The sequence below is a fragment of the Anopheles moucheti genome, chromosome 3, assembly GCF_943734755.1.
Source record: "Anopheles moucheti chromosome 3, idAnoMoucSN_F20_07, whole genome shotgun sequence".
In the NCBI taxonomy this organism is placed as follows: domain Eukaryota; kingdom Metazoa; phylum Arthropoda; class Insecta; order Diptera; family Culicidae; genus Anopheles; species Anopheles moucheti.
Genome location: NC_069141.1, coordinates 88,429,242 through 88,448,576, shown reverse-complemented (window position 1 = coordinate 88,448,576; position 19,335 = coordinate 88,429,242). Strand labels below are relative to the sequence as shown.

General features: G+C 43.5%; 2 protein-coding genes across 2 annotated transcripts in view; one reads left to right on the top strand and one right to left on the bottom strand.

Annotated features, from left to right (window-relative positions):
- Positions 1 to 4,725, bottom strand: part of LOC128303101 (fibrillin-3-like) — a 72,843-nt gene extending 68,118 nt beyond the window's left edge. Inside the window, 1 exon segment of the mRNA XM_053039955.1 lies at positions 4,644 to 4,725. Coding sequence (XP_052895915.1) covers positions 4,644 to 4,725 — 82 coding nt within the window.
- Positions 4,726 to 7,861: 3,136 nt separating this feature from the next.
- The window catches only part of LOC128301864 (autophagy-related protein 13 homolog), a 31,845-nt gene continuing 20,371 nt past the window's right edge, over positions 7,862 to 19,335 (top strand). Inside the window, exon 1 of the mRNA XM_053038516.1 lies at positions 7,862 to 8,374. Within this exon, the coding sequence (XP_052894476.1) occupies positions 8,225 to 8,374 (150 nt within the window). The 5' untranslated portion in view covers positions 7,862 to 8,224. The remainder of the gene's footprint in view (positions 8,375 to 19,335) is intronic.

Below are 19,335 nucleotides of genomic sequence, written 5' to 3'. Positions count from 1 at the left end.
ACTATTTATCAACGCGTGGAGCATGTATTTCATTTCAAGTTTACAGTTTCCTTTTTTTGCATCCCATTATTAAACAACTAGCTTTGCTAGAGAGTGGTGGAAAAGTAGATCTTCCGGTGTGGTTTTTTTTTGTGCACTAGTAGTCATTACGTTGTTTCTATTGGGTTTTATGAACTGCTGGTCTACACGTTACACCACAACTACCTTTCGCTTGGGATGGTTTTTGCCCAGTTTCCGCTTTGGTTGAAGCTTTTCCCTCGTCCTGCGGTAAGCCTCTCAAGGTGTTTCTGTGTGATTTTTCATCCCTCGCCGGTAGTCTTTACGAGTCGACGGCCAACAATAACTTCCAGTGGAAAGTAGCTCTCTCTCTCTCTCTCCCTCTCTCTCTCTGTTGTTGTACAATGGTTAAATCACCATCTTGCCATTACGACTTTTAACGATAATTTACACGTTGAAACATTTATTGCATTTTCAGCTTTATTTGCTCCGTGTTCATTCTATCTTCGTTTAAATACTCTTTATTTATTCATTTTGAAGTGGAATGGCTTGAAGTTCCTAATGGCATTTAAGCATTCTTGCACTAGAATGTATAGATGTAGTTCTGGAATTCTACCCTGCTTTTGAAGCTTTTGCCAGTGGAAACTGTTTTTTTTTTTCAAGCTTTCCCAACTTTTTTCCGAATTGAGGAAGGTCTGAGCTGATTTAAATTAGCAAAAGTATCAACAAGAAGGAAGAAATCCATTTTCTACCTCGACGTATTCGAAGCCAACTGGAACTCGAATATCATGTGTCCCAATTATTTTACAAATCCCTTTATAATGCTGCTTTTAAATTTATCTCCTCCCATTTGCTGCTTCAATTATTGCTAATACGTAGATAATCTTCGCTACAAGGAAATCATGGTCAGACCGTGCCACATGATATCTTATTTACGACTCATCTCAGGCTCATCTCACCAAAAGACCTCCGTGTGAAAAATTGCTATGATTAACGGGAGTAATTGTTACGCACTGGAGATAATGTTAATGCGCCAAACAGACAATAGCCAGCAAGCCACCACAATAAATCTCCATCACAACGCACTTTACAGTGCATACATCCGCCTACAGCGCACAGTGACACACAGGTATATATGGCTTCTGCGAAGTTTAAAGTTTTTTAATCCCATTTTCCATTCCCAATTGGCAGTAAAATCCCAACAAACGCCCGCTGGATGTAATCGTGTCTCGGGCTTGCCGAAGAAAAAGGACAAATATGGACAGCATACCGAAAAGGGGATGCGTAAAAAATACACCCTCAGCTTAACACAAAAAGAGGATCCCAAGACGAAAGCATCATCGACCGTCCCGAGGACGCTCACCAGGTGCCGGACAAAATGGTCTGGACATAAATTACGGCGAAAGATAAAACTTCAACTTTAATGGAATGCGCGTCCGTTTGCATAACCTCAGGGGTAGATTCAGAGGAAAAATAACCGAAAAAAGGTACAAGCAACACTACACCGACATTTAGAAGAATTAAGATTTGTCGAAACGAGCGTCGCTTAAGTTACGAAGGAAGGGTGGGCTCCCAGTTCGCCAGTTTTTCTCCTGTGGCTGCACTGTACCATTTAATGTTCCATCATGTATCTTCATCATTCGCGATTAAACAAAGCTGGAGCAGCCCAGACGGAAAACCATCCCAACACACAAAAAAACAAACAAACACAGGTAGCAATAGCCATCGCCGTTTAGTGCCTTAACTGCCAATTTACTCAAGTCCATTTGCTACCGTTCCCAGGATGGTAGCAAGAGGCTGTTTTACTAGCAGCACGATGGCATAAAGCAAATATTGCAATATTTATTTATTTTAATTTCATGCTTGTAAATCACACTGCTCTTACATTGGGCAAATAATGGAATAACATTTTCTCGATCCCCTGTCGCACCGAACGGCCAAATGAAACAAACAAAACATACCGAACAAACACATCAATTCACCATCCATCCACTTAGCTGACGTTGATCCGGTGCAAGGGAAAGAAAGCAGACAAGGAAAATATGTTCTCATTTTCCCTCTCACGAGCGTCGGTCAGTGTGCTTCCCGGATCACTCCACACATTAACGACGTTGACCCACCGGTTTGTGGTGGGCCGAAAGGATCATGGGCTACTTTTCATCGTGCCAGTTAACCTGAAGGAAAAATATTATTTGTACGCGAGGTCGGAAAAGGAACAAACACGAAATTGCGTTACGATTGTGAAAAATCAATCCTCACACACCGCTTCGGTCGCTGGAGGAATGAGGCATGTGCCAGGAAAAGCAAGGCCAATAATAAATTGAATTCCTTTCGCAAGCCTATTTCAGGGTCGAGCCTTTAGCCTGCCGCCGTTCTTTGCCGCTTTCTTAGAAGTGCAGTTGCCTTGACGCGCTACAGAGGCGTACCGAAAATACCAAGAACATCATCGATGGCGATTCCTGATAATTCCAGCCCATGAAAAATGACTTTTCTCTGGATGGCTCGGGCAAGCAGCATTCTTTTTTTTTGTGTGCGGTCCGCCGTGACAAGATGGGAAAGGAAAAAGGAAAAACACTCGATCGAACGATAGGGACACGACCGCCTTCAAGCTTTTCCATCTTGGTGGTATGGTTTTGTGATTTTTTTCTAGGAAAATAGTTGAAAGTGTATTTCCTTCAACCATTTTTTTTATTTGCTCGCTCTTCTCCATTGATTGGGCTCGTGCAACCTAGCGTTGAACGTATCATGGCCCAAGGATGTCCAACCGGAACCTTTTAGATGACCACTTTCCTCCTGCTTACGACCCGCAACATCAATAGCAAAATGAAGCTCCCGACCGGTCCAGCCAATCGTCAAACACGTCCTTGTGCCAACAAGTTAGCCCGTTTCGTCTGCACTCGTCCCTGTTTCGAATCGCTGCGGAACGAATAAGCGCACCATCGTAATAGTAATGTTGCCTTGGGGACAACACACTTGTTGGTGGAGCGAAAGCAACCGCGTTGAAAAAGTATTTTAGAGAATTAACCATTATTGTTACTGCATCAGGATAAATTGCGATCGGAGAAAAAAAAACCGAAATCCGAAAACTGCACGACTGTTACACGGTTTGTGAGGTTTTCTAGGGATTTCTCCTTTTTGTGGCTGTTGTTACCGATTATGTTCATGGCGGAAACATAACACTGAACAAGCTCTGCACATGTGAACCAATTTTCAGCACTCGAGTGGATGGAACAAATTGTAGAACTTTGTTCAAGCGATTGATTTTTTAACAGTTGTTACGCAAGTAAACATTCCTGCGTGAAATGTGGGTAATAATGGAAGTACAACAACGCTTCAGGATGGGTTTGAAGGATGGGTAAAGGATTTTTTTCAGCATGATTGAGTGTCTCATATGTTAAACAGAGTTGCTCTAATTATTTACAAAATTTAAAAGGTGATACTTTTTCGAAAATATAAATGTAATTTTAATTTAATTGATTGGAAAAATTTAAGTGTAGCAAAATATCTATAATTTAAAAAGCTGAAAACTACCAAATAATTTTCTTTACTTTCTTAATAATAATATTTCTCATCTGTATTGTGATCTAAGATTAAGAATTTACTTGAAAAGATTGATCTTTTGAATTTAGTAATGTTTCGAACCAATACTGATTGGCACACAGCTATCTTCTTTAGCTAATAAAACGCTTTATTTTAAGCCAAATCATATTAAACCCTGTAATGGTCAACAGGTGCGGCATCACAGCTACCGATTATTGTAACTGCAACACTAAACAGTTCATTTACGAGTGTGTCATCAAGTTAGGAATGTTCCGTCCTGCGCTCGGGACACACTCACAAAGCGTGCCCATTCGAGTTCTTCGGCAAGTAATTGCTACTTTCACTAATGGCTTCTCGGTACGTATGCAAACGATGGCTGTTGCTCAATTTACGAGTGACGTCATGGTGAAAACAATGAAACGAACGAGAGAAAAAATCGCTCAATCACACATAAATGCCAATCAATTTGAACGACGCCTAACGCTGCAATCGATTTCCCAGCTAATACACGGTCGATATAAGTTGTTACGCCTCCTTTCCTTTTTTATAAGTTTCGTTCGGTACACGAGTTCTCGTCTGCTGTCTGGTTAGACAAAATCATTCCTTTCCTTGTTTTTGCCTACCAGGGAAAGCGTACGAGAATTTTATTGGGTCGAACCCGAATAATGTGCACCGAAAACCTAGAATTCCCGCTCACCCCGCGATCTCTGACCAACGACACGGGATAATTACTCTCGACCGGTGCTCACCCGCACAGGAAGAATTTACGATCGCATCGTGTAACGCAGCACCTTTTTCACCACAACCCCGAACAGCTGTCCGATTTTTCACCGGGGAAAATGTGCACCGTCAGTGGAGGCCGGGAAAGAAAAACAAATCGAAACCCGTGCTAATAGTTTTCACCGCTTTCATACGCGCTTTTCGTAGCCGTTTAGTGAGGGAGAAAAAGGCTAATGCTGCCGCTCAGAAGTCGGCGAACGGGATGATGATCGTGACGATGATGATGGTGTGCTAATGGTCAATTTTTACTGCAGCTGTGTCTGTGCAGGAAACGTTGTTGCACCCGATTAAGGAGCCCTGTTCGTTGTTATTGTTGAAGCACTTACCGGCCATCGATAGAGCTACAGCGGCAGCGAATGCAATGGCCACAATCCAGCAATGTAGAAGATCCCTTCGCTTGGAGCCCATCGTTTGATTTTAGGGGTTGGAATTTTCACTGCTCCATAAACACGCTACTCACTAGAAATACACTCACACAAGGTACAAAGGCACTTTACTAAAAAGCACAAATTACAGCAGCACACACTTTAAATGCACTACAGAAATACACGTCCACTGCAACACACTCAATTAATTGTAATTCAATTTCGACGCCATTCAAAACGCACTCTTTCGAAGCGGGATGGAAAAATAACTGCGTTAACTATTTCTTTAATGTTCTAGGAAGTGAAAACTGTGCGCAAAACGGCCAAATAAACCTTTGCACTATCGTCTAGAACGCGTTACTTTCCCTATCTAACATGCCTGAGTCAGTGACAGAATCACTCCGCTCGTCGAATAGTTTGCGGAATGTTAATTAGCTTTACTGGTCGCGTTTTCGCAAAGTCGCGGGTCTGCAAATTCGATCAACAGTGCTACTGAGCTACTCACTCAGCCACTTCCTGAATGTATCCACCAGATGATGCTGCTGATGATCGAAAGACGATACACCAATGCATACAGGGCCTATCATTTAATCTAGCCAAGAATTGCAAGATATCCTCTCACACGCACTCGGTCACGAGCGTTCGGTTCACACACCGACAGAACAAACCGATCAACCGATCACGATCACGCACCGACGATGACTGGCCGGGGTATGGCCACAGATCGGTACATTTTGTATAGGTTGCTCTCCCCATGGTGGAATAGTTGCCCACTAGGCGCACACACTTTGCTATCTAGCGGTGGATGACAAGTCGCCATGCTCCACCCGGCACGAATCTGGCGGAATGACATTCGCCGCGGGTGAGAAACACACGCGCGCGTCTGTGTCTTCTCAGCCGCGCGGAGTTTGATCAGATGTGATCTTTCTCGCTTGGTCGCCCGTTGTCGTTGGGAAATTCGTGGGCGACATCTTCGCTCTGTCGGTGGGTATGTAAAGCCCCGAAAACTGACGACCGGCTATGTCGCTGTTCGGTGTGATCCGATTTTTAGACTTACCATCAACTCCAGCAAGTAGCGCAGATTAGGCACTTTAATTACCGTAATTCAATTTGGCCACTGTTCGGCCAACTTTAACTCAATATTTGGAACTCGATCGTATCAGAATATATCATTTGGTCCAACGCATCTCACACAAAGGTGTAATAACTGAAACCAGAGGTACTTAAGATCTTGTAAATTACAAATTTAATAGAATCCTTACAACAAATCTTTACAACTACCCCCAATTACATGCGACCATTAACAATGCAAGATCTTTGGAAAGCATGAAATAGTTGTCAACTAATAAACTTATGATCCTAATGCAATTTACTTGAGCATACCCCACAAGATCATCAAGATTGTTTAAGCGTAAGCTTCCCAGAACACTTTTGATGTTCCGTTAATAAGGCACTTTAAACCTCTGCTCGATTCTAGAGCAGATAAAACGACAAAAAACCCCGGGCACGGCTAAAGGGTGCGTCCGAGCATGATTTGAAGAATACGGCTAGGTAAAATGCAAAGCCCTTCGTCTTCCACCACAGCTCATAAACATGTGTAGCTAATGGATGACAAAATTGAATCAAAGGCATATTTTATTAGGAGATAGAAATTATGTCACACCCTTCGGGTGGCGTTCGTGCCTTGGTGTTTATGGAGAACACCACCGGCGCCGATCGTAACTGATCTCTCTTTCCGAAAGGTATCGCGTTACATGATGCATGCTTTTGTTTTGCTTAGATCTTAGAGGAAGGTATTGGATGCGTCACGGATGAACAGCCTCAGAACGGGGCAGATGGGCATAGTTCTTAAACTATGAGAAGAATAGATATTTCCTGTTTGTGGAGTATGTGTTTCTTAATTCATTACATTTTCTTCAAATAATTCAACTTGGAATGCCATTTGCATAACTTACCTAACAAATTAATGAAGTTATCAACAGGAATATGTCTCTAAACTCTTGTTTTTTTCCTTTTCCTAAACACCTTTTCCTATTTCATTCTTAATGCATTTTTGTTCCACATTTTGGAATATTGAAGCTGTGCTCCTTGGAACTGTTAACATTCTCACGGGAATAAGGAAAGCCCAACCTCTGAACTGAACTGATCGACACGAGAAAGTGCATCGTGCATCTACGCTGGTGTATTTCGCACGACCCGCGCATTGCACTTTACTCAGCTTTCTGGCCAGCACACCGCACTGCTCGGAAGCTGTCTGCTAATATGCGAAAATTACGACGCGCGATAGATGGGCTCAAAAGCTCTGTTTGACCGACACTTGCCACCTACGCGCTTCCATTGGATGGCGGCGAATCATGATTCATAGGCAATAATTTGTTGCGTTGCGACCGTTTTGCGCTAGTGCGCCAAAGGCACGATATAAAATATTGGACGAATTTTATTAAGTCAGTGTCGGGCGACTGGGGCAGTAAATTTTCCATAAAACGAGCCCACCAACAAACGCACTGCGAACGATTAGCATATTTATGAAAGCTGAATCGTGTCCGCTTGCCAAAAAATCACTCGGCCCAAAGTGTTGAGGAAAGATTTACAGCGTTGATTTGAACGAGATGTGCCCATCGATCTTCCCGCCACTTGCAATCGCCTGGCGGGCGCGCAGAATGTCCTAAAGATGATGATGATAAAAAAAATAATGAACAAATGCTACCACACTGGCCGACAGAGGCAGACCGTCGGACACAGTTTTGCGAGTTGACACTTGATATGAATGATTTTCATGGAAATTAATTTTTATTACACTTATATTGTAATATTATGAGATGTCATAACAATACACACTCCACAAGATTCTATTTGCCTATGATGATACTACAATGAATTTTCGTACTCCTTCACATGATTGCTTTGCAACATGATAATGCAAGTTTCCGGAGGTGTTTCTAGATATGTTTTGTTAAGAATTGTTTTTGCTGATGTTTTCATTAATCTGGGCCAGCGCTAAATAACGAATCAAGCGACCTTTTAAATTTCAACTGTTTCGTCTACCGATTCGTGTACCGGTACCTTTATGGCTTGTGTGTTCCGAATTCCGATAGATGGCGGTAGCCGAGCTCGACTCTCTACAGCAGTTTGCTCGAACTGCTCGAACTGTCACATTGCTGTCAGCTTCGTCGGGAATGTTGTTTTCAATGTGGGATCCGATTGGACTGCAGCAGAAATTGTGTATTTTACGCCGTTTTTCATCATTTATTGTGCATCAAACCGCAATTTTCCGCTCAATCTCGATGCCGTGCGTCACATACCGACGAAAGTTATCGATTTTTTGTCTTACCATGGTTGGTAGCCCGCGCGTTCCGTGAATTGCTTTGTGAGCTTTTGTGTTGTTGTGATTAGTGGCAACTGGTTTGTTTTGTTTTTCTACGCGATTACGCAGAAAATAAGCTCGTCATTGGAAGACGACCCAGAACAAGACGGCGGAAAAGCGGTGTGCTGTGAACGGGTTAAGAAATAATACAAAAAAACATTAAGGAAATTTACCCACGATGGCATCGCAAGGTAGCTTGCAAGATCGCAATAGTCTTGAGAAGTACATTCGCCAGTTGGCGATGAAGGCCGCACAGATCATTGTGCAATCACGGTTGGGAGAGAAAATCGCCACGGAAAGTAATCCTAACTCCACGTCATCCGATTGGGTAAGTAGTGCTGGGACAGTTGTTGCATTCGTGTGGTTTTTGGGGAATCTATTTCTTTGTCTCTTAGCGAGGTATACGAGACGTAATGGTAAGCGCGGGACTAGGCCATACGCGTGATAAGAGAGGTTTGCATACACCAAGCATTCATCAAACGCTTCAAGTGTACTTCGTACTATGATCATACGCCGTAGGGGTGCGAATAACTTCCTTTTAAGGGGAGAAGATAATACTAATTTCTTAGTTTTAGGAGTGAAGAAAGGAATCCAATCTGGAAACAATTGAGTAATCAGCGAAACGAACATGAATGGAAGATGATATTCACGAATAATCGTCACAACTAGAAGGATCGTTCAGCTGTATTGCCTTGTCGCATAGCACCCATCTCATCCTCAAGTTGCAATGGATACATTCCCTTGTCCTAAACAAATTGCATCACAGCAAATGGCATTGGTTCGCAATCGAATACATCATAAATCAAACGCGCTAGAGATACACTGAGGCAAATAGCAGGAAGCACTGTTCCAATGCATCACGTCATCTTGATTCCGATCAAAGGCATCATGGATGGAATGACCCTATGTAAACCCGACGAACGATACACGATGCACTTGTAGAGTAAGCTTCCATTTATTAGACGAACATGCGCACGCAAGCATTGTCTTCGCTTGTGACGATGGCTTCGTCCTGTGTCACCGACCAGGAAGGAACAACTTTCCTCGCGAATCTAGGTTAATGGACGAACTTTTGCCCACCTTATTCCGACCCATGGCGGGATCGCTTCCATGTTTGACCGGTTTTCCTTTCACCCGGGTTGGACCAGTGCCGAGCAAAACGATAATTAGCGGAACAATATTCATTGGATTGGTGGGCTTCGCTTTATCAACGACGCCGTTTGGTTCCACTAACCAAGCTCCGAAGCGGGCAGTCGATCGCCATTATGGTCGGTGTATTTCAAGAGGACGGTGCTAGTAATCGATGCATTTGTCATTATTATCAGCTTCAGCTACCAGCCAATGAAAAGTTATACTAGATCAAACTGGTCCACATGCACTATAAGCCGTGAAATAAACATCCCTCTTTATTAGTCTCTTACACTTTTCGAAGAGTCGACATGTGGATTAAAATTTGCAAGAATAAATTCGTGTAGTAAAACGCTAAGATACATAATAAACTGTTATCAGCAGTTCCTACTTGCATCACACTATCTTGCACTATGCACTATCAGCTAGCTCTGCAAGTATAGTATGATTGCGCAATTTTCTTTCCAAGTAGGATGATAACTATTCGTTGTAAATTAGAACAGGCAGTGTAAACTGCATACATTGCGTAATGTTAGCTAATTATTGATAAGGATAAACTCTAAAAAGTTCATTTACTGAGCTTTATTTCAATATTCCAACATGTTTCATTAGCAAAATCATTTATCAAACTGTGTACTGCTATATCTTGTATACAGTTTTCAATAATTTATCTACTCCTACAATTTTTAGACTTGTCCAAGCTGGCCTTATAATGATTTGATAGGAGGCTACCATCGTCCCATACGTGAAAATTTAATTATAAATCTTTAGAATGATGTAGCTAAGAGCACAGTGCTGCCGACCCAGCGTGCAAATTAATTATTGTTGTTTTGCTTTTCACTTTCTGGAACTCTGGACATTAATCACGACTCGCAAATAATGACACAAACCTGTCAACTCTCTGCCACGACTAACTTCCACTAACGCCAGGCTCGTTCGCTGCGACCTGTTCATACCGCTTCACCGAGCGCCGCGCAGTAGAACCGGATCGAACCACTTCCTGTTGCAGCAAAAAGTGATCGAACCGAGTATACCTTTTAGAGTGAATTCAAATTGCGCAACGTATTTACAGTATACCGAACCTCGGCGATTGCACTTGTTGTTAAGAAACCCATAACAAGAATACGGAGAAGAGAGGAAAGATCAAACAGGGTCTTACATAGTTTCTATCACGACGGAATCACTTTTTCCCACCATCTACGCTGCCGCCCCGCATCCGGTAAGCTGCAACAAACTTATCTTGGTTCTAATAGTTATTTATACAATTCCCCTTCCTTCACAACCGCGGCCCACCAATCGGAGGGTCTGTCCGGTGTGTTCCTGTTTGAACCAGAATGCCTATGGCGTCACGTTTTAGCACTAGAGAACATCCGAATGCCTTCCGTGCTGTTGCGGATGATAATTCGTGATGGTTTATTTGGATTTGCGAACGATGGCAAGTGCATTTGCACACAATTGCACTTCAAAACACTATCATGTGTTATCAAGGGAGGGATTAGTTGTGGCGAAAAGCTGCTGACAGGTAGCACTTGACTTGCCACGGAGAGAGCGAGCGAATGAAGGAGGACGTTAATCTTGTTGACAAACAAACCGACACGAGATAAAGTGTCGCCTGCACAACCAATCCCTCTGTAGGGTTTTATTCGTCCCTTAACGGGCGACATTTAACAATTTTTCCTCTATCTTTTTTTTACAGAAAATAAAACAATGAACAGCTGCATGGGAAGTCGATTTTCCACATCATCGGCCCGAACGTTGTTGTTTGTTGAAAATGGATACAAAGGAAGCATTTGAACGCAGTGTAAATTCCCACCGAACGTCGGTCAATGTGCGGTCGTTGTCTCCTGCCGCTGCCCTGCAAAGGTTCAGTCCACCCTCCCGTCTGCAGCTTGAGGGTGTGGCAGAAGAAAACTTGTCATACGCGAAGAAATTGCGCAGCGAATTTCGGTTCATTCGCTTGTTCCTTTGGTTGGTTTTCTGTTCCACGTACGCATCATCACAAACGTACACAAACGCTTCTAGCCCCTAGACTGGATGTTATCATTGGTTGGTGGCAAACTGGCACCGATCCGTAGGAAGTCCTCAAAGAAATTGCTCATGTCATTGCGATTATAGCGCCAGCGTGAGTACACCATGTATATGTATATGTATATGTATGTGAGGGCCATGTATACGTAAGGAGGAAGCTTGAAGTGGATATAATCGCTTGCAACAATAAGGATTATGATGTTTGGTTACACATTTGGATGTCCTCACAAACCTATTGAATAACTGTTGGTTTCCATTGTTTACATGTAATATACAGGGGTTTTCAAATTACCCAAAGAATGCATTCTTCGAACGCTCTAATAAAGTGCAGAAATAATGGTTCTTCCAAGTCACGCCTCAAGTGTAAATAACATCAATTGGAAGAAACTAGCTAGCGTAATTTTATTTTTATTTGCCAATCATTCTCGCACGGTCGCGCTGGTAAATCATTCTGTTTACACGCCGACAACCGATCTCGTGCTAGGTCAAGATGGCAACGTGCTCGTCCGTACTGGCGCATGATAGTGTTTCCCACACAAAACAACCGTCTCATTTTGTCACCTTTTCCCTTAAAGATGGCGATAGCAATTTAATATTTGACGAGTAAGTGTACATTGGTTGATGACAAACATCGCTTGTTGCATCTCGTTTGCAAACCTCAATTTTGCTATTTGTTTTGCATGCTGACGACGAAAATTGTAGTCGGAATTGCAATTTGCTGACCTCCGTTTTCCGGTGCATTTCTATCCCATCAGAAGCGTGAACTTCTGTTGTTTATCATTTTGTTGTAGGTTGGGTCTTTTACCGCCCTATTAGACTTAATCATTCCAATGTGAAAAACAGTAGCACTGAAAGTCTGACCTTCCTTAGCAGACAGTTGACGACCGACCGTGGCCAACTTGCAATTTTCCTTCCACTAAACGTTCTGGTGATCAGTTTTATCGTGCGCAATGTTTGTCCATTTGAAATAAACAACGCTTGCTAGCGGAGAGGCAAACATTGACTTAAAATATTTACAAACAGAAACTGGTGCTAAGAAAACTAGAGAATTGAACATAAATATTCAAACCATTTTATTAAAGATGAGGATACGGGAATGCTTCGATGCGCTATCTACGTTTACAACACACTCGATTGTTTCATTCTTCTATAGCTTAAGAAACCTATTATGCGTGTTAATTAATTTAAAATAATTCCGTATTTAAACCGTTTAATTCAATGCTGCTTGGTACTTATTGTCGTCAACTCTAATATAAACATAAAAAGACACAACTTGAAATAGAAATTCTTCTCTTTAAAGGTACCAACAGCTTTCTAAATGTATGCTAAAGGAAACACATTCCTTGGCATCTGCTGTAGACATTAATTGCAATAAAAACAGATGCATTTGTATCTAAAAACCGGATAGCCATCGTTGCATTCCATGCCATGCCATTCATTCAACAATCAAAACATCGCCGTACACGTACTGGAAGGGAGTACAACTCCACTCCCTTTTTAAAGTCATGTTTGTCCTCAATTCCATCTATTTCTCGATACAGACGGAAGGTGAAAGAGAGCGAGAGAACAGGAGAAGAGAAGGCCACCGTGCACATTGATGAATGTTATGCTATTTTGTTAGGCACTTACGGACGTAGAAATGCCCGTTGAGTTATGCTGCAAAGATGAATGGAATACCAGAAACCACGATGGAGATGGAACACCCTTCTTCCGATCCCCCTGCATTGCTCCGTTCCCAAAGGCCCTTGGAAGTTTCTCTTGCGTAGTAAATTGAGTCTTTCAAGCGATCGTCGCGTCTCTTTGTATCGAAACTTCAAGCGAAGAGCGACTCTTCGGATGCTTGTGGAGTGAATTAAAGACCCTGAAATCGATGGCACTCTTCCCCCACATGTCGCGTTTTGAGTGCAGCATCCATTTATGTTGCGACCCTACGTTGAAGTGTAGTACCCAACCGCTTCATGAGTGACCAGCAGCATATTGTGGGACGCATTGTTCGATAAAATTTTGCTACCACTACAGCGAGATAGAGCACGAGCTGTCGAGTTGTGGTATGTGTGAGCTCCAACTGCGGCTCACACTGATATCTTCGCTGCCCGCCAAACCGCACGTACAACACACGTAGTGTGCCTATCCAACGCGAATGCCTTCCCCTATTAGCCTTCCTCCAACGTAGAGGCAACCTCTTTTGGTGGCAAACCAACGAATCGCCGTACGGCTGTTTCGTAAACAATCTTATCACGTACAATGGACTCCCCTCCGGTCCCAAAGAACAGGTTTTCACCAGTTCACTCTGGGGAATCCCTCGTATGGTGGGTGATCGCTCGGAACATTCGTGCTTGGATACAATAATACAATTTGTTGTTCATCTAGTAGTTAATCTTTTTTAGAACGCAAGGATCGTCTTCGGTTTCTGCATGGGATTCGTTCTCCGTTTATGAGATCACCGATCGCTAGGTGATGACATCGGGCTCTATCTATCGATAGCAAGATTCCATCATATGCCTTTAAAATCGGACCTCAAATGACTCATCAAAAGCTCAACTTTACTAATGGTTAATGGATTAACGGGATCCTCTTTCCCTTACAGACCCAAGGTCGTTAGTGAGGTTGTGGCAAGGTCAAGCCCGACAGCATATGTATCCCAGCGACAAACGGTGTTTACGCACAGTACGCACTTTTCTTGTGGCGTGAAATTGGTGCCAGTGTCATTGACCGACACGTGGTCTGCTCCGAGACGTCCAGACGATTTCGGTTCTAGAGAGGCAAAGCGTGAGAGAATAGTGGCATTAATGCTGAAACCATACCAAGAACACATTCCTGATTTGGCAGTACGCCGATAAACGTATTTGCTGCAGAAGAGAGAAGAACAGCAACCCAACCTGATCCACTACGGTATCCGAGGCATGCGCAGTCCACAGGGTGTGAGCCCTTTTTGCATCCGACGAAGAACAACGCACATCGAGAACATCGACCGACGTCTGGCGAATGTCTGGCGCTCCGTGAGCATTTGCACGTGGCCCATCATGCGTATCCCGAACCGAACGAAAGCACCAGGGCAGATAGCGAAGAAGAAAAATAACACCCAAAAGGGAACCGAATACGTCCGCACACTCTGTGATAAAACGGTCCAAATAACCAACAGGCGCGGTTAGTCTGTGCGTAAAGTCACGTCATCCATCCGGCCGGCGTCGTGGAGAGTCGTCAGTAGTTAGTAGCATAGATATTCTTATTGTTTGTGCTGTATGATGCTGACTTGTTTTCTTCTTGCTCCGCAAGGCCACAGCGGACTTGTCAGTAAACAAATTGTGTTCTTTTTTTAATGGTATCATGCCCTAATCATTGAGGGAACGAAACAAACACACTGCCAATGGCTGTGGACACGTGTACATCAGTTTGAAGAGCCGGTTGTGTACATCAGTTTGAAGAAAACAACGGTTGTTTTCGTGCATTGCAACCTTGAGGTTGTTTTGCTACGCATCCTTCATTCCCAAGATACCACCTGGGGAGGATTATAATAGTTCCCGAACATATTAAGCACAAGGACACCACGCTCAAGGAGCATGATTCGACAAGAGACACCATATGCGCATTAAGCGCCGTGAGCTGGAACTTTTAGCAACTCCTACACGAAGTAATGCTAAGATACTTCAAATTAAAAGTATGTACCACTGCGGGCAAACTAATGCATACGACTGTTTTACACCCGACCGGCAAGTACCGAGACTCCTACGTCATTTTTCTTCGGACACCACCAGCGTGGGCAGTGGAGTTGATTAAAGTGGGAGAAAAGAAATAAATAACTCATGTTCGCTTTTCAGCTTCACTGTGGACGATTTCTTTCCGCCCACCAGTAGTGAGATGCACGAGCGCAGAAGGGCAAGAAATAAATGGATTCTGCTGTTTGGAAGTCACCGAAGGAATGTGAGAAAAAGGGCGGATTAGTGCGCGCGGCGCCCATGGAGTGCGACTCGAACCGCAAGCACAGGCAGCAAGGGATGGGTTGCTCTACATTCACATTGTTGCAAAAGTGGCTCCGTCGGTCCATTCGCGTGGGAGTTGTGATAGTGGCAGACGGTAAGCTACCAGATGGTCAGAAAATGGTTCCCATTTTCACCGATTTCTCTTCCAGATGGGGTGTTTTTCTTTTTGCAAATCGAACAGCGAGCTAACGAGATGAAGCTTCAATCATTTGGATTGGATAAACCCATTTAACCTGCCCGAAACGCGCGGATAGACGGTAAAGAAGTAATGGACCCACCGCATCCCACGGTAGCTGTTTGATTGCTTCTTTGCGCGAAGGTTTCCTTTAATGGCCTTGGGTTTCTTCACCACCTGCCACATCGTCTGCTATGCTGCTGCTGCAGTTTTGAGCGCTGTGTCGCATATATCGAAGAAGGCAGAGCAACCAACGCAACATTATGCTACCCCTTGTGAAGGACCCGATTGCACTCACACTAATGTAGTTCGGTTCGTTTTATGCTACCTTTTGTACACATCCCCCATTTACGCTATGCAACCGCTTGCATACCTTTTGCTAGTGTGTGCGTGCATATCCTATGTTAACCAGAGGGTGAAAATGAACCAAAGCATGTCGATGTTCGCTCACTCACTCTTTCACACGGATGCGATGGAAACATTGAATGTTGGAAGAGCGCGCGCGTATATGCGGCGTGGCATCCGTACGACTGTGTGCGTGCTAACTTTTCCACCCCAACCGCGGCGAGTGTGTGAAGAGTAAAGGAAAAGCAGCGTTTTCATGCTTCTCGGTACGCGTTGGATAGCCACTTGAAACGTTTGCTGGCAGCATTTTCATCTGACTCTCCTTGCGGTAAATGTGTGTTTCGAGACCACGCGTTTATCGTTAAGAGTTTTCTTCCCAAAAAAAGTGCCCCGTCTTGTTTAGAAGCGAAAGGTAAAACGTTACTGGTGCAGAAGTGTGTGAAACAATCGGTGGAAAAATCATATCTCATTATTTGGTTCGGTGTGAGTCGGTTGTGTAAAAGGCGTACGTTGAAAACCCACGCCCTGTCAAACCGGAGCCATCGGACGGCATAGACACCCGGGCTGAAAGACGCCAAACGCAGTGGTGGTAAAATTTGGCTATGACTCAAACAGCGGTGACGTTTCGTACGAAAGGTGAAATTTTTTTCCCGAAAAAGAAAGTGAAGTGTTTGGAGTACAGCAAACCGAGTAGAAAGTGCTTTATCGATACGGTGAACATTGAGTTAGTGTCATAGTTTTAATGTATAAAGTCCGCTTCGTCGATTGATATTTCCTCCAATCAGTTATTCGGTAAGCGCCATCGTTCAATCTTCCCTTTTTTGCCCTTCCGGCTTCACATCGATGCATCTGTCAAGGATTCACTCTCGCGCCTTTTCAGGATCTCTCTCTCGCTGCTCACTTTTTCTCACCATCTCGCTCGTTTTTCACACACGTGTTTTCAGGTGAGTCCTGTTTGGGCAGGACTAGGTGACGTTTTGCTAGGGCCGTGGTGCGTAATTTGATTCCAGGAACCAGACGGACGATGATTCATGCGCCATTGCAAAATGGGGACCGGGAGACTTCAGGGAATTTTACTACATTCTGTTCGATTCTTTTGCGAGCTGAATTCTCACCCAAGCACTCACACTCACTTTTTCTGGTTTGGCAATGTTTTTCGATTCTGTTGCATCTGTAGGTGTGACAATGACACAACGGATTGCTAAAAAAGGAATTGTTCCCAATTCGCTCCACCCGTCTTCGGGTGTCCAGCGGAATTGCCACGTAGACACTTTCGAATATACGGGGAATATACGGCTGTATTTGTTGAAGTACTGTTGTAGCGAGCATCATTCCTTTCCACTACGCCGCCGAAATGCAGAATAAATTTGTCTCAACATCACATTAAATTGATAAAATCTATCTCTGCAATCTCGCATTTCTCAGCAGTACATAATAGAAAGATCTTACCAGCCCCAACACCGCCAACGACATGGAACGGGAAGACATTCATCTGCTTCCTTTCACACCCCTTTACGCTAGTCACACTTCCACGGCCGGATGTCGTCACTTGAGCGAACCGATGGGAGTTGTTGAGTGCGATTTTGCCATTGCCGTGGTCGTACACACTCATTCTTCTTAAAAGTCATCGTTCCTTGAGTTCGCCCAAAGAAAGACGGAGGTTTCAGATGGTCAATTGTTGAACCAACACAGAACAGATCGTTCTTAAACCGGAAAATCCCCGGGATTCGTTCCGATGTTTACGATGTTGGACGACAGAGTCGTATTTCATTTTCCGGCTTTTAAACGCAAAATGTAAATTACTGTTTAACTCAACAGAAAGCATTAGCTCGCTTTCTTAAGAGACGTGCTTCCGTTGCTACACTTGGTTCTAAATCTCCAATACATCCAACCCTAATGCTTGGTTTGGTTCTTAACGTCTGTGACCGAGACGAATAAAGCGTGACCGGAGATATGGGAGTCGTGGCTGATGGATAAAATTGAGGTCATCCACGTATGGAGCGGGTGGAGTGTTCTGGGTGAATGAACATTCCCTCGGATTTCTTTAGGCCCTTTCGATAAACAACAGTGGTACAACTGGGTTTGTTTACAACCATACGCTTATGCACTTATGCTGGGCTGTTGGCGTGAGTATGTAAAATTTGTCTCATGCTGCTAACCCTATCGGATCTTCTGAGCTTAACAGAGTTCCATCGATTGTTTGCTGGGTTAATGGAATAATGTTTTTCCGGCTGTGGAAGTGGTTTTAGCACAAAATTCAATATCCCACGACATTCGATCATATATGCGGCAAAGGTCCAAATCTTTACTGGATAGATGTGCCGGAAGTAAGTGGTGGTGAAGAATGCTCAAGAAATTAGCAAACATTTTCCCAGCTGCGATTTCCAAAAGCGAGAATACAACAGATGGTCAAAGGTCCCTTCACCACAGGGCGCCTAAGAACTTATCCAATTGCTGTATACCTGCTTTTATTTCGGTATGTTTCATGTTGCTTTTTCGGAAAACAAGTGAAGGTTCATAAAATTTCTTTATTGATTTCCCTCGTTTAAAATGCTCTTCACTTCCTGTAACAGCATGACGCACTCGAGCTTCAATAAAATCCCTTACATACCCCAAAGAATTAATTGAAGAAATTCTGCTCAATGAATGTATTTTGCTAAGAAAGTCTACTTTCTTTCACCCGAACCATAGACGCATAAAAATCAGATTGAATAAAATGGCCAACGGAGGGAACCGTTCGTTTAGATGATGTTTCTGTCTCGCCAGCCAGATCATTATATGAGAATTGTTCCTGTTCGGTTGGTCGGTTAATTACTAACCATCCGGTGGTAGATGATGACCACCCTTACTCTACCAGCACGACACGGTCGATATGGTTTATGACCATCGATAACCCAGTTCGGGCGAAGAATCCAATTAAATCCACAGAGTAACGAGAAAAAGCGGGAAAGAGCACAACACGAATCCTGCCGGCGAAGCAAATCGATCCAATTCGTAAGTCATTGTTTTGGGGTCACCGATTCGTGTCAGAAGGGGAGGATAACAGTGGTCTTTCTCACAACTAGAGGTTATTTTGCAAACTATCTTGAGAGGGGATTGTTAATGAAAAATGGTGCAAAATGTGCTGGTACCCCATACATCAATGCCATACCGGTTGTTGAATTGTTCAGCGTACGCGGGTCATGGTCAAATAATGTTACCCAAAATGAACTCGGAGAAATTACATACCAAACGGTGCGTCAGCATGCTTTCAGCTTTTCCGTGTGATGAATTAATGTTTCCCATGAGACCCCAAGAACGCCGTCTTTTATTCTTTGTGTAGCTCCCAAAGGAGCTTTCAGACGATACCCTGCAAAGACGTGACCTGTTTTATCTGTACTGTATTTATTTTGTCGAAATGTATTATATATTTCTCACAAACGTTTAAACCTTAAGTCACACATTCATGCTTCGTTAGACTACAAACAATCAACATATGTCACAATGTCCGTTACGTTCGAATGTGTGTACAAACATGAACCGGGAATGGTCGACAGAGAGACCGAGACACAGATTACATGTAATGACACCGTCGCTCATTTTCAAGCACCAAACAACTGCGGAACTTTCCGATCGGTTTGTCGTCCTCTGAGT